Below are 14857 nucleotides of genomic sequence, written 5' to 3'. Positions count from 1 at the left end.
CAAATCAAAACTATGAGACACCACTTCATACCTATTAGGATAGTAATACTAGTAGTAATAATAATAATAATAATAATAACTTTTTAGAACTGAAAATAAAAAATGTTGGCTAGGATACAAAGAAACTGGAGTAAAATGGTTACAGACACTATGGAAGACATTTTGTCACTGTAGAAAAGTTTGGTGGTTCCTCAAAAATTTAAACACAGAATTACTATTTGATTCAGCAATTCCGCTCCTAGATAAATACCTGAAAGAACTGAAAACAGAGACTCTAAATGGATACTTATACACGCCCATGTTTACTGTAGCATTTTTCTGGCCAAAAGGTAAAAACAACTCAAATGTCTATCATCTATCAACAGAAGAATAAATAAAATGTATATATCGGATTGTTCAATCACTATGTTGTATACTTGAAACTAATGTAACATCGTGTGGCAACTATACTAAAATAAAACAACAAACAAATAAAACACAGCTACAGTCCGGAATATTATTCTGCCATAAAAAGTAACAGAAGTACCTGGGGTGGCTCAGTCAGTTAAGCCTCCGACTCTTGATCTTGGTTCAGGTCTTGATCTCAGGGTTCAAGACCAAGATCTCATGAGTTCAAGCCCCATATTGGGCTCCACGCTGGGCATGGAGCTTACTTAAAAAAAAAAAAAGGAACAAAGTACTAATATATATTACAACATGAATGCACCCTGAAAACATTATGATAATCAACTACAAAAGGAAAAGTATTGTATAATTCCACTTACTTGAAATATCAAAAATAGGCAATTTCAGAGAAATAGAATAGTAGATTAAAGGTTACCAGGGGCTTGGGGGAGGGGGAATGCTTAACGGTTATGGAGTTTCTGTTTGGGATGATGAAAACGTTTTGTTAATAGTGGTAATGGTTGCCCAACATTGTGAACATAATTAATGCCATTGAATCATTCACCTAAAAACAGCTATAGTGGCAAATTTTGTTATGTGTATTTTACCACAGTTTTTAAAAAACTCAGTTAATAAAATGGAAAAAAAATCACTGAAACCTACTAATCACTGCTGATTTTTATTCTGTATTCAAGGACATCATTAACCCGGAAAAGAGGGCTTTTGCTCTGTCAAATAAATATATTTAAAATCTAGCAAACATCAGAGCAGAATGAAGTATCAAGTTTATAAAAGAGACAGAGAGGGAAATTACTACTAGTTATTTATGGTTATACAAAGTTTACATATAGCAGGGGAAACATAATATAAATATATTATTCAAAGGCTTTATTTCTAATAGTTGACATTTCAAATATGAAAACTGTCAAACAAAACGCAGACCACATTAGCAATGGTTTAAAAAAGGGAGCAATTTAATTATTATAATACAGAGGGCTTTAAGAAGTTTTTAAATGTGTAAAAGAAAGAACAGTTTAGTGCATTAAATTGTTACAGTCTTTACATTGCTTCTTCTTAAAAAAGTTAACAGTAGTATGAAAAAGCCACCCACAAAGCCAGCTGTCTGAGTGAAGAAATCAGCTAAATTGCAGCATTTTGGAATTACTAATAAAGCTATAGTTAAAAAATAAAAAGTTTATAAAAATGAAAGCAGCATGCATATTCAAGGCTTTTTCATAACATTTCATTAGCTGACAAACATTTAGGTAAAAACAAGAGCTTAATATTATTCATTAAATTAGACAAAAGAAACTGGCCAAGCCCACTACATCCGGTCATTCGGAAAAACATTTTAAGATCCAGAGCTAATTAAACTGAACATTTTTTTTCTATGAAGAAAGCACATTTTGAAAAACGATCCTAAAGTCACAAAAAAAAAAAAAAAAGGGTCCTTCTCAACATGAATGAACAGCACCGGTCTTTACAAAGTTTATAAGTTAGTATGAACTTTCAGTCTCCTGATATGGCAAGAGTTAACAGTTAACACTCCCATGATTCATAAATGAAAAGCTAACCTTTAACTCATTATGATCAGTTCAGAATTTTCTCTCTATTCACTGAAATTGCTACATAAAGTAGAATTTCCCTGAAAGAGAATTCTTGAAAATTCTGATCTGATACCTGTACAAACATTTCTGATTTCTATATGATTGTTAAGAAAACATGAAGTATATATTTACTAAATGGTTCTTCTTCACATTTTTGGTAAAATAATTATTTCAGAGTTTCACCCTACCCAAATTCTTATGCCTTTTTCTTTTCCTTCTTCAAAATTGATTATCTTCAGTTTAATACAAAGCAAATTCAGCTTCTAATGAAAAAAATGAACAGAGTATTACAGAATAATAGTGGTATCCATGAATGTGTTAAATTAAAGATCCATCATTAAGGGCCAATGATATCACAAAATCTTACTGTTTCAACATGTGTCAATAGGCTGCTTTTTTCACTTACGTTGAAATTGTATAAGCCCATGCACAAATTTTAATCTCAGTGCAGGGCCTGATAAATAAGACATAGAAATACATCAAGTTTTTCCTCTTCCTGTTTCTAACAATTTTTACTCTGTAAAATGTTTGGTCACTCAAAGCTATAAGCTTAATCACATATCAAAGAATATGGCAATAAGGCCCATCTCACTAGACATACAGTATTAAGCTGGACAAAATATGAGGACAAGCTCTAGTGGTCATTAAACCCCCTCAGAAAGTCTAAGAATCAGAACATCTCCATCATATCAGAATAAAAATGTACTATATTAAAATTCGAATTTTTACAAGTTGTTTAATTAGTGTTCTATTTACATTGCAGAACTTCCGCCAAATGCAGTAGTTTAACTTTGGCACAACATTAAGTTCCATTTCTTTTGGGTATTGGATCCTATTTTTTTGATAATGTGTATGCCCCAAAACATTTTCAGTGTCATCAAAGATTGGGCCCATTCACAGTAAATCAGACATCTTGCGTTGAAGAATTGATTCTCCTCCAACGTTAGGCAGCTATAAAAGAAAAACATAATAAAAAACTAAAATTTTTTTAAAACCCATATTTTAATGTTTACCACTTTAGAAACAAAAATTATACAAATTAGCCATGAAAATACATCCTTTGTATTCGCTTATTAAACACTGAGATCACTTGCTATATACATTTTATATAAAGTAGATTTTGTGTGCAACTCCTATGTATAGGTTCTGCATATGGACATTTTCACCTTTATGTTAAAATTTATAAAAACAATTATTAGTAGGAAGTGTATATTCAATGTCAGTATTTGTAATAAACAGACTGATATCTAAAGGCTCTTGTATTTTTTTTTCTATTTATATACAAGTCTCACTTATGCAAAAGATATATATGTATTTCACTTTTTGCAATAACTATTTTGGAGAAGTTTTGGTTACTTATTTTTGGTAAACTGAACCATATTTAAGTGAAGAAATAACTATTAAGAGGAAACTTAAGATGAATCCTCTTATAAGATGAAAAATTATTTTGTTAAGCCAACAGTAACTTGCTAATTAATGCATTTTTAAATTTTAGACTTTTGAATATTTTTAAAGGCATGCCTGAATATGTACCATGAAAGTGCATGAATAACATACATAATTTTTTGAAAACTGTGGCTTTGTATGAATTTTTTTTATCATAGTATCCATTAGAGTGTCAATACAGAACATGAGAATTATCCACACAAAGCCAAAAACTGTAAAAAAGGTTCCTGTTATTTTTAGAAGATTGCAGCTCCCTACAGAATCATTGCTGAAGTTACTACAACCACAAGGACAATTCACTGCAGCAACACATTTGTTGATTTAATCTTGGCCGAGTGAGAATTGTGTTTAGCAAAAAAAAAAAAAAAAAGCCTGGTAAAAATATTTTATGCATCTGGGTCAGAAGAAAGCCTGTCCTGAAAATTTCTGACATTAGGAAATGGAGGACTGCACTTCAGGATAAAGCTATACAACATTGTTTAACTTCCTGTTACTTACATTATGCTCAATAACCTGGAGTAAGATTTACTCTAAAATAGATGCTTTAGTTTCATCTATATTTCTGCTTGAAAAAAAAATGTTAATGAAAAGAAAGTCTGGAAAAGGACTGCTAAGCAAAAAGAAAAGTGCCTGGTACATATTAAGCTCTCTATAAATAACTGTTTAACAAAATAAATAAAACCAGTGAGGAAGACATGGGGGAGTCAAGGAAATACTGCACAGAATAATAGAGCATAAAAGTAGAGGATGGGGTAGGGATGCAAACAGCTAAGGAAGTAAGTAAACATGCTCATACGATAATGAGGATCTATTCCTCATTTCCTTTTTTACTGTTTGAGAACACGGCAGTAATTTCTGATAATAAGATGCTTTTGGACTACTGACAGACATATACAAACATTTTGTGACAAGTGCATTATTCGCAATAGAATATGGTTTACTCTATACTCAAGAGAGTATAGTTTTATCCTAGAACACTCCAAAACAGAGAGTAGAATAGAACTATGCTATTAAATTCCAAAAGTATTAAGAATTGAAGTCCTAACTCCAAATCAGGTGTCTGATTTGCAGCTACTGTGAAATTTTAATTCAATCTATAAAAGAATTAAAATTTAAGGAACATGCCAAACCTTTCAGATTTAAAGCATGTTTACTTGCGCTTTTATAGCAAGAGATGTATTTTTAACCAAATACAGCATTTCTTCTGGTAGCAGGTTTGTTTTCTATCAAAGAATGAAAAGACACTTTAGGCAACTGAGTTAATTTAATATCAAATCTGTTATTTACCTTTTGATCTCTAAGACAGAAATAATTTATATCACAGTTTTCAAAAACAGATCCCCTCCAAGCAAATATGAATTTACATAAAGCCTAAAATAGACCTTTGGCTTTCAACAGAAAAATTACTGAATAATTTTAACACATAAAGCATTTTAAACTCTAGTTAAAAACCTAATAGTTTGGGGGCAATACAATAAATAAAAAAAGATACCCATTTTCACCTAGTTTCCTAAAACTGAGCAATCCTCGCCCCTGTGTTAAGTTTGTGCTTCAGTACACTTTTCCCCTTCTTTTTAGTTTTCGTTTTTGAATTCTTCCCTTAAATAGGCAAAAAATGAAGCTTTAGTGAAGGAGGATTGCAAACAATACATTTTAGTTATCTTCAGTATTTTGTGAATCCCTCCACTCCACCACCAGTCTAGTCTCCCTTCTCTGAGAATGGGTACCTTTCCCTTAAAACAAAGTAAAAAAAAAAAAAAAAAACATTTTATGTAAAAATGATAGCAGCATTAAATTCTACATAATAAATGTAACAATCATAATAATCAGACTACACATAATAATCACGTGTCTCTTGGCCACAGTCTTGGTCCTTAGTCCTCTTATTAGCTAAAAGGAAAACCATCTCAGAAAAAACTGTCAAGTGAAGGCGTCAGATATAAGGTGACTATTCTAAATGTATATGGTTGATGAATATACACTCAGATTAGAAACTTACATTTCAGTCATCTGATTTAGAAAGCTTCCGTTTCACATGTCGTGGGGGTTCCCAAGTGTCACTATCATCTGTTTCTTCTTCGTCCTCTTCCTGATCATCGATCACTTCATCTTCCTCCTCGTTTTCCTCAAATAATTCCATACCTAACTCGGATCTCCTCTGTCTTTCTGCAAACCACTCTCTGACCTGCTCATAGCCCATATGTGATTTGTTCACGAGCTCGTCAAGGTCTTGCTCATTAAGAAATTTGTGCTTCAGGTAATAATCCTTAAGTATTGCAGTTCCAGTTTTAAATTTTATGAGTGATGGCCCCCTGTCCCAGTTGTTCATTCTCTTGCTTCCTCTCGGCCGCCCACGTGGTCTTCCTCTTCCCCTTCCTTTGGGTCTCCCCCTCCCCCTTTTCCTAAGGGAGGACAGCCCATTCATACTACTCGAATTGGCGCTTTGATAGTAGTAGTACCATTTTAAGTTTCCATTTTTCCAAGCATAACGGGTGTCCCCAAACCAACTGACGATGTCTGTTCTAGCAAGCCCACTTTCTTCAGCCAACTTGTCATATTCTTCTGGTGATGGCCACTGGGTTCGGACAAATGCACTCTTAAGCATGTGCAACTGCTCAGGTGTTTTTTTACAGATCTTGCCCGTATTTCCTGGCTTAGGTGCACCAGATTCATCTCTGGGAGAAGTTTCTCCAGGTTCTTCTTTGGAACTACCTGCATTATTTTCATCTACTTCCATTTTCTCTTCCTTTAAAGCTTTTGATTTCTTCTTCTCTGTAAACCAAGCATCAATTTCCCTTCTGGTAAGTTTGGTTTGAGCTCTTAACCTATTTAACTCTTCATCTGTGAGTACAGAGCTGTTGAGAAAACTTGCCTGAAGGGCACGGAGCTGTTCTGCGGTCTTCTCTTTAAATTTCTGGGGAGTGAAGTCGGGAAAAGGATTCCAGGATTGTTTAGGCTGTGAAGTAACAACAGTTGGGGATTCCGTGGTTTCATCACTGGAGTCTATAATAATAGTCGTGGAGGAATCATTGTTGAGATGTAAGCACTGATTACTCTTCGAATTTCTCTGGTTGTACCTTGTGTCACTAAACCATTTTTTAATCTCTCCTTTAGTCAGGCCTGTGATTTTCATAAGTCTGATAATTTCTGAATCATGGGGAAACTGATTTTTAAGGTAGCTGACTTTTAATTCGGCCAGTTGTTCTTTAGTCTTTTTGGCTCGAATGCCAAATGAATCAGGGTTTGCCCCTGTGGTTTCATGTTTAACAAGCTGAGAAGGTGGGATTGCTGCTGTTGCTGGCTTTGTCTCTGCAATAGGCTGGGCAGCAGGTGCCTGACTTTTTTGTACGTTTGTTTGATTTGGAACCCCTGCCACTGTCAAGGCTATAGGTGCTGTTACTGGCAAGGGGTTTGCTCCAGCTACTTGTGTAAGGACCAGTCCTGGCTGACCAACTATTTGGCATGTCTGTAAAATGGATGGTAAACCATTACTCCCTGTGGAAATGTGTGTAGGAATAACGGTTATGGTCTGAGGTACAGTGTGTACTGTTCCATTGAATTGTTTTCTTCTGGCCTCCTCTACTTCCTCAGGAGTCCAGCTAACACCATGTTTTAAGCGTTGGGCTGAAAACCATATCTTGATCTGTTCCTCTGTGTATTTTGCTTGAGCAGAAAGAACAGTAATTTCTGACATTGTGGGATAAGGGAACTTGTTGTAGGTGTTAAGCAACAGGGGGTTGTTATCCAATGCAGCATTGTAGGTAGGAATGCTATTAACGGGGATTAAGACTTTGGGAATCAAATTGGAATTCTGCTGAGCTGATACAGCAGTTATCACCTGTGCTAACCCAGGAAGAACTGCTGCTGGGGTCATGACTGTGCTGGCAGTATTTGGATGTATTCTGTTGACAGTCGAAGTACTTGTATTAGATTCAGAGGCTGAGGAACTTGGATTTTCCACAGTTTCTTCACGGTCTGGTTTGATTTCATTCTCTTTGTCTTCAGGAATGTCCTCAACTGAGTTGTGATGAACTGTGATCCGTTTGTTCTCCACTTTATTTTTCATCATTTTCATGATTGGGGTTTTACTGATAGATATTCCTGAAGAAGAAACTTCTGTAGGTTCAGCTTGCTCTGAATTCTCCTCTTTGACAAAACTACCATCAAAAGTCAGATCATTTATTGTCTGTTCAAAGATTGTCTGGTTATTTCGTTTCACCATAGTCAACTTAAAATTCTCTTCTCCTGGGTGATATTTCAGATTATGCTCGGAAAGTGCATCATACCTTTTGGTAAGAAAATTGCATTCAACACAAACATAGGATGAATTTAGCACTACATTGGGATGTTCTGAATCCACATGAAAAGTAAACATATTTAGATCTGGGGTTTGAAAAGTACAATATTTACATTCATAGCCACCTTCAACTTTTTTATTTTGTTGATTGTCAGAATCCACAGATTCATGAACTTCTTCATCACTTGAGATACTCTCTGCTCTGGTGTTTTCTACAGGTGTAAGTACAGGAGGACCTTCATCCAAATCTGATATCAACTCCAGGTCTGGATCCTGTTCACTGGCAAGGACCATGCAAGGTGTTGTGGATTTTCGCCTGCTTGCCATTCTGATGTTATGAGGAAAATCTCAGTGGTGATTAAAAAGCATCGAGGCTTAAAATTGTTCAGAATTCTTCATTTGAAAACAATGCCTTTTGGTTCTTCAAGTCCATTTTTGTGTTCAGCAAGTTTCATTAGCAGCTTTCTCATGGTGCAATCAAGTAAAGAGCTTATTGTTGGCAGATAAAATACTGTTGAACTGCTGAAATTTTTGAAGCACAACTCCAATCACCTATATTAAAATAAATTTAAAAATGTTTTTAAATGTGTGATTATGATCTTTTAAACAAGCTGCAGTTATATTTCACTTATATGAAGTTGTTGGATAGTTCAGTTATAAAGATCTAGAATAAGACCCGAACCAGGAAAAAAAGTCATCTAAGGATCAAAATATATGTCTCCAAGTCAAATCACTGAAAGTCACATACTGTATCATGGTCAGCCCCCAGCTGTTTACTTGGATTTTTCAGCCAGCTCTATATTGAAAAGGAGAAGAGTTTGCTTTGGCAAGCACACTATTATCAATGTGAAATGATAATCTGTTAATAAGGAAGGAAATTTAAAACTCTAAAAGGTAGTCACAGGTACTCAGAGCCATTAAGTATATAAGAAATTCAATCCATCACTTATGCCCTCTTCCTCCTACTAGGCTGTTTTATGATTCTAGTAGTAGAGCCAAGTATGACAGAAGCAGCAAAGATGGGTAAGAGTGATCAAAGTTTTAGTTTTAGAGACATTATTCTTTTTTTTTTTGAGACATTATTCTTAATCATTCTTCATAATGCTACTAGAATTTATAAAACATATATGATCATATCAGTCTTCTGACTTAAAGTTTCCCCAGTGTTAAAAGAATGAAACCCAAACTCCTTAAGCCACATGTAGTTCTCTTTACACCTGGTTCCAACTTCAACTTCCTGTGGTCTCCCTCTTGACTCCTATTTCTTATGCTTTGAACACAGTAGACACAACTCTTGTCCAGGGACACACAATGGGGTCATTCCCTATGCCAGAAGCCTTGTTTGTGCATGAGCTGTGATGATCTTTGTCTGCTCTATAGATTACCTTCTCCCTTTAACTTGGCCTGACCTCCTCCTCAATTTATCTTCTAGTCTAGCACTTACCAAATTGTGGCAGAGGAGTGTTACATTTCTATCCCACAACCTATCCATACTCCTGGTCTCCTTACTACAGTGCATCTCATTCTTCCAAGGACCTTTATATCTTCATTGTAATGCTCTCCCAGCTGAACTATCTTCAGCTGAACTATCTTGGCTGCCTTCTCATTTATTTCTGTAGCCCCTCTGCATACAAAAAGCCTAGAAGTAGGGACTCATTAAATGTTTATTAACTTGAACTAGAATGAACAGGAAAACAGTCCTATGAAACTCAACATACCCCGCCAACTTATGGAAAGAGCCCAAATGTCCATCGACTGATGAATGGACAGGTGGCTCAGCGGCTGAGTGTCTGCCTTGGGCTCAGGGTATGATCCAGGGGTCCTGGGATTGAGTCCTGCATCAGGCTCCCTGTGGGGAGCCTGCTTCTCTCTCTGCCTATGTCTCTGCCTCTCTCTCTGTGTCTCTAATCAATCAATAAATAAAATCTTTAAAAAAAAAAAGATGTGGTATACATATATACAATGGAATATTACTCAGTCATCAAAGAGAATGAAATCTTGCCATTGGCAACAATGTGGACAGAGCCAGAGAGTATTATGCTAAGCAAAATAAGTCCCAGAGAAAGACAAATACCATATGATTTCACTCATATGTGGAATTAAAAAACAAAACAGATGAACATAAGGGAAGGGGAAAAAGAGGGGTAACAAACCATAAGAAACTCTTAACAACAGAGAACAAAGTAAGGGCTGATGGAGGGAGGTGTGTGTAGGATGGGCTGAATGGGTGATGGGGATTAAGGAGGGCACTTGTGACAAGCACTGTTTTTTTGTCTTTATTTTTTTAAAAATATTTCATTTATTTATTCATGAGCGACAGAGAGAGAGAGAGAGAGAGAGAGAGGCAGAGAAACAGGCCGAGGGAGAAGCAGGCTCCATGCAGGGAGCCCGACGCGGAACTCAGGTCTCCAGGATCACGCCCTGGGCTGAAGGTGGCGCTAAACCACTGAGCCACCTGGGCTGCCCCTGTTTTTGTTTTTAAAGACTTATTTATTCATTCATAAAATACACAGAGGGAGAGGCAGAAACACAGGCACAGGGAGAAGCAGCTCCCTGCAGGGAGCCAATGCAGCACTCCATCTTGTATCCTGGGATCATACCCTGAGCTGAAGGCAGACGCCCAACCCCTTAGCTACCCAGGCGTCCCAAGCACTGGGTTTTGTATTTAAGTGATGAATCACTAAATTCTACACCTGAAACTAATATTAGCATATATGTTCACTATTTAAATAAGAAACTGAAATAAAAAATAAAAGAAACTCAACATGCCCTGAGAACATCACCACAGAGAACAGTAGCAGAAATTCACAAGAATGATTGTGATTTATCAAGAAAAAGTGAATTATGTTTATACAAATACATTTCAGTAATTTTGTATCCAAATACTTAAAATTTTTATGCTACAACAATGAAAGGTAATGTGCTTTGAAGTCTAAACCAAAGAAAAATGAATAAAATGAGTTAAGTGGTCTCCCTTACTCTCTACTCCAAATTAGAACTATTTTCATTTATTAGTCTGATCCTTATTCTCACTGAACTGAGGAGATAAAGTTTACTTCAAAGATTATAAAGCAAAACCCAGGGTGTATTAGGAGATATATTGACTCAGGAAAAGCAGAAACATCTTTAGGAAACAGAACTGTCCAAAGAGAGAATGCCTTGCCTTTGATTTGAAGGTAGGAAGATCCTCTTCACTGGGATTATTCAATTATATACTACATATCCATTTGATGTATCCAAGCAACAGAAGGAAAGTTGGCCTAAATGTCTTTCATTCCCCAATTTCCCATATTATAAAATAAAAAGCATCCACTTAGTAATAATAGTATTTGATTCTCAAAGGTGTCATTCCCCACCCCCACCCAGGAAAAAGCCTCTGATTTCTAAGGTAATATAAAGAAATCACTGATATTTAATACTATTTCTTAACTGAATATTTTACGCTAAGCTAATGCCATCTCTCCTAGTCATTTCAGTAGGATTTGAACTATTTTGTTCAAGTGCTAGTATAGCTGTTTGATCATTTTTTGGTTATTAGGAACAGGGAATTCCTCAAATAGCCTGAAGTAAGTGGAAGAGTAACAAATGAGCAGTACTCACATTTTTGGCAGTGAGGGAGAATTGTTGAAAGGCAGGGAGTAAGTTATTTTGTAACTGTTATTCTCCTAGAATCTTAGATTATATCGAATTGGGAGTATACTAATAGTTAAAAATCAAAGATAGAAGGTTTTTTTGAAACTACCTTTCCTTAGTGATGGTTTTCAAACTTTTTGTTGTAAGCAGGGGAGCCCTTTCTTCAAACAAAATTCTATGAGAAGCCTTGGGGCAAAATAGATAAAAGAACAGCTATCTGGTTGAAGAAGCAGAGGCTAAACTACTTCCTGACTCCATCCCATGGATCCCACAAACCCTACTTCCATCTCCAATGGGTTCTGAGATGTGTTTGAAAGCCTGTGCTTTAAAAAACTTAAATACTTTCAAGACAATGTATCAGTGTCACTAAAAATCCTTTGCAGCTTAACTGCTGAGCCATGAAATTTGAAAACTAATCTAAAGTAAATTTAATGTGTCCTTCAGCTTGTTTCACTGTGGAAGGCAGGGCTTGGGCACTCAGGGTAGAACAGAGTTGCCAGTACTACTAAGAGATACAAAAGAGAAACTTGAGGACCTCAGGTCCCTTTATTGATCTGGCTCTCTAGGTCTTAGGTTAAGCTGCTTACTTTTCATTTTATCTAGCTTAAAAATAGGAATTTGCTAAATTCACACACACACAGAGAGAGAGAGAGAGAGAGAGAGAGGCAGAGACACAGGCAGAGGGAGAAACAGGCTCCATGCAGGAAGCCTGATGTGGGACTCAATCCTGGGTCTCCAGGATCAGGCCCTGGGCTGAAGGCAGCACTAAACCACTGAGTCCCCCGGGCTGCCCCAATATAAACAAATTTTAAAGTCTTAAATATTTTTTGCTAAAGCCATAAAAAATTACAAAATATTCATAGATTATTTTACAATCTAATGATGTATATGCACCATTGTGTGTTTTCTGTTGAAAGCACTGGTTTTGGCAATATAAACTTAAGCTACTTAAAAGAGAAGCTTTAAAAAAAAAATCTTCAGTAATGCAAAAGACTCAAATCTGATTATATCAGGTATTAAAGATGGCCTCCAGCTCAGGTGACTTTTATACCCAAATACACAGATCCAAGAAACACTCCCTACTTTATTCCTGATACTGTTTACATTTTCCCAACAAAACCAGAGTCACTATATTGTTTAGTATTATTTCTAAGGGAGACTGAGAATTCCCAAGAAACCTCAAGATTTGGTCTAATGGCTCAAGTCTACTATAATGTATATAGCTCAAAAATAGACCAAAGCACAAACAAAGAGATCCTTGGGGTCCTGATTACATAAAGTCATAATTTGGGGGGAAGCAGGGAACTCAGTACAAACACCCCATTTTCATGACAGAAGAAACTCAGGCCCAGAGGAACACATTCACAGAGGAGCTGTGATATAGGCTAAAACCACAGGTTCTAGAGTCTGCTCTGTTACTCAGTGGTTCGGTGCCTGGAAAAGTTACTCAGAATCAACCTCAGTTTTCTCATCTACAAAACCAAGATTCTTCAATTCAACAAATTCATTCAACTATTTGTTGGATGTCAACCATGAGCCAAGCACTGTGTTAGGCACTATAGTAAGGCAATGACCATGATAGATTGCCTCAGGTCTGTCAGTACTAGCAGTTGAGCAAGAAAAACAGGTAGTAAACAATCACTTTAAATAGCTGTGATCAATGCAATGAGAGAGGAAACATCAGGAACTCTATGAGCACACTGTAGGAGGCTTCTAGAAAGGAAACAGAAAGGCTGCCCTGGAAAAAATAAGAATGGTGCTATCCACCTCAGAGGCCTATCAAATAAAATGCTTCACACACGGTAAAACATAGTCGGTGCCCAATTAATGCTATTTTCCAGTCTCTAAAAATTCTTTTGGGAGATGAAGAAATACCATTTATTTAGTATTGTCCTCTCTCTCTCTCTCTCTCTTTCTATCTCTTACAATTTAATCAGCTGACACAAACTGAATGAAAAAGGAGAAAGGATAAAAAGAATAAGAATTTCTTTGGTGTGGTTTCAATTTATCTCCTTTTATCATTAAAGTACAACGGGGCTGAGACACGAAAATTGCCATACAGAAATCACTATTAGCTGACAGGTGAAGGTCAACAAAAAACAGCTCAAAATCAATTAGGGGAACCTTGCACTATTTACCTGTAAAAAGGGGGTAGAGTTCAGTTGCACAACTGAGTAGATAGCTAGGTGGCTTTGCAATTAAAACACAAAGTGAAGACTGCCAAAAAGATAAAAAAATTATACTCTCAATGCATATAGCACTGTAAATATAGTTGAAAGCTATTTTCAGGTAACTTTTCAGTAGAAAAATGGTAAAAACATAACAAAAAACCCCCAACCCGATCAACTATTATATGATTATTTTAAAATGTAATCAAGAGTAATTAAGGAATATAAAAAAAATCGCCTCTCAGCCTTTGACTAAGATCAAGTGTAGGAATATGAAAAAATATTTATCCACTTTTACTGCTAAACTTTTTAAAGAATCATAACAAAAATCATAACAAAATTTGCATATTAATTATAAAATAACTGGGAAAATATGTATGCATATGGGCAAAAACTAGATGAGAGTATAAAGAAATGAAATTTTCATATGAAACTATGGGTGAAATTTTTATGTGTGCTATTTACAAATTTTCTTTATTATAACATTGCTTTATTATAAAATACAACAAACAATTTCAAGGCCTTAAAATTGCAAATAGACTAGAATATTCTGATGGTCATTTATCTGGAGCTGGAAACAAAGTTTACTTTCTATTTTTAGGGCAAAAACATGTGCTACATAAAGGTTTTTATCAGGGGAAGCAGAAATCTCTGAGTATGTATAGCATTCGAGTGTATTCCACACACTTTTGGGACCTGCTCCACGGTCTGAGAAGTCAAACTAGTTCTAAGAACCCGCAGGAGCACTCAGAATGTGAGGCATATGCATCTAGGTCAAGTCAATTTCCATGGTTCCATCTGCATCCTAGCTCTTCTTCTGAGGGTAAGATACTTCTTAAACAATTCATGATTCTAAACTCATCAAAATAATTTCAACAAAGTTTCTCTACAGAAGAGCATTTAATGAAAGCAAAATTCATTATATCAGGGATAGTTCCAACGGCAGTTCTTACATAGTCAGAAAGAATGTCTACCTAGCTCTCCGCTATATATTCCAATTGCCCAGCACATTGCCTATTAAGGCCTCAATAATATTTGTTGGAAAAAAAACCTTTTATAATATATCGGTATCATATATTATAACATTTTACTTCATTAAACACTCTTTTACAGAGGAGTTATAAAGAACAACTGTGCTTACTATATAGTAAATTACTTCCAATGGTGAAATCCTTACTAATAAAATTACCTTAGTCATTAGAATATTAAAACATCTTCCTATATAAAATATTCTATTTATTAAAATATAGCAATGAATATTCAACAAATATTTACTATTATCTATAATTCTGTTGTAACAAATCAGTTTTATGTATGAGTAG

At 35.6% G+C, this 14857-nt stretch overlaps 1 protein-coding gene across 3 annotated transcripts in view; it reads right to left on the bottom strand.

The window, feature by feature from the left end:
• The window catches only part of ZHX1 (zinc fingers and homeoboxes 1), a 35668-nt gene that overhangs the window by 9775 nt on the left and 11036 nt on the right, over positions 1–14857 (bottom strand). The window contains exons 3-4 of one of the 3 annotated variants that reach the window (XM_041769097.1): positions 5437–8286; positions 1338–2968 (exon numbers count right to left, since the gene is read on the bottom strand). In XM_041769097.1, coding sequence (XP_041625031.1) covers positions 5440–8061 — 2622 coding nt within the window. In that variant the 5' untranslated portion in view covers positions 8062–8286 and the 3' untranslated portion in view covers positions 1338–2968; positions 5437–5439. Of the gene's footprint in view, positions 1–1337; positions 2969–5436; positions 8287–14857 lie in introns of those variants that run through there. The other 2 variants (XM_041769096.1, XM_041769098.1) reach the window with 2 other exon arrangements.

The sequence above is a fragment of the Vulpes lagopus genome, chromosome 9, assembly GCF_018345385.1.
Source record: "Vulpes lagopus strain Blue_001 chromosome 9, ASM1834538v1, whole genome shotgun sequence".
Lineage (NCBI taxonomy): Eukaryota > Metazoa > Chordata > Mammalia > Carnivora > Canidae > Vulpes > Vulpes lagopus.
This window is presented reverse-complemented; position numbering and strand designations above follow the sequence as displayed.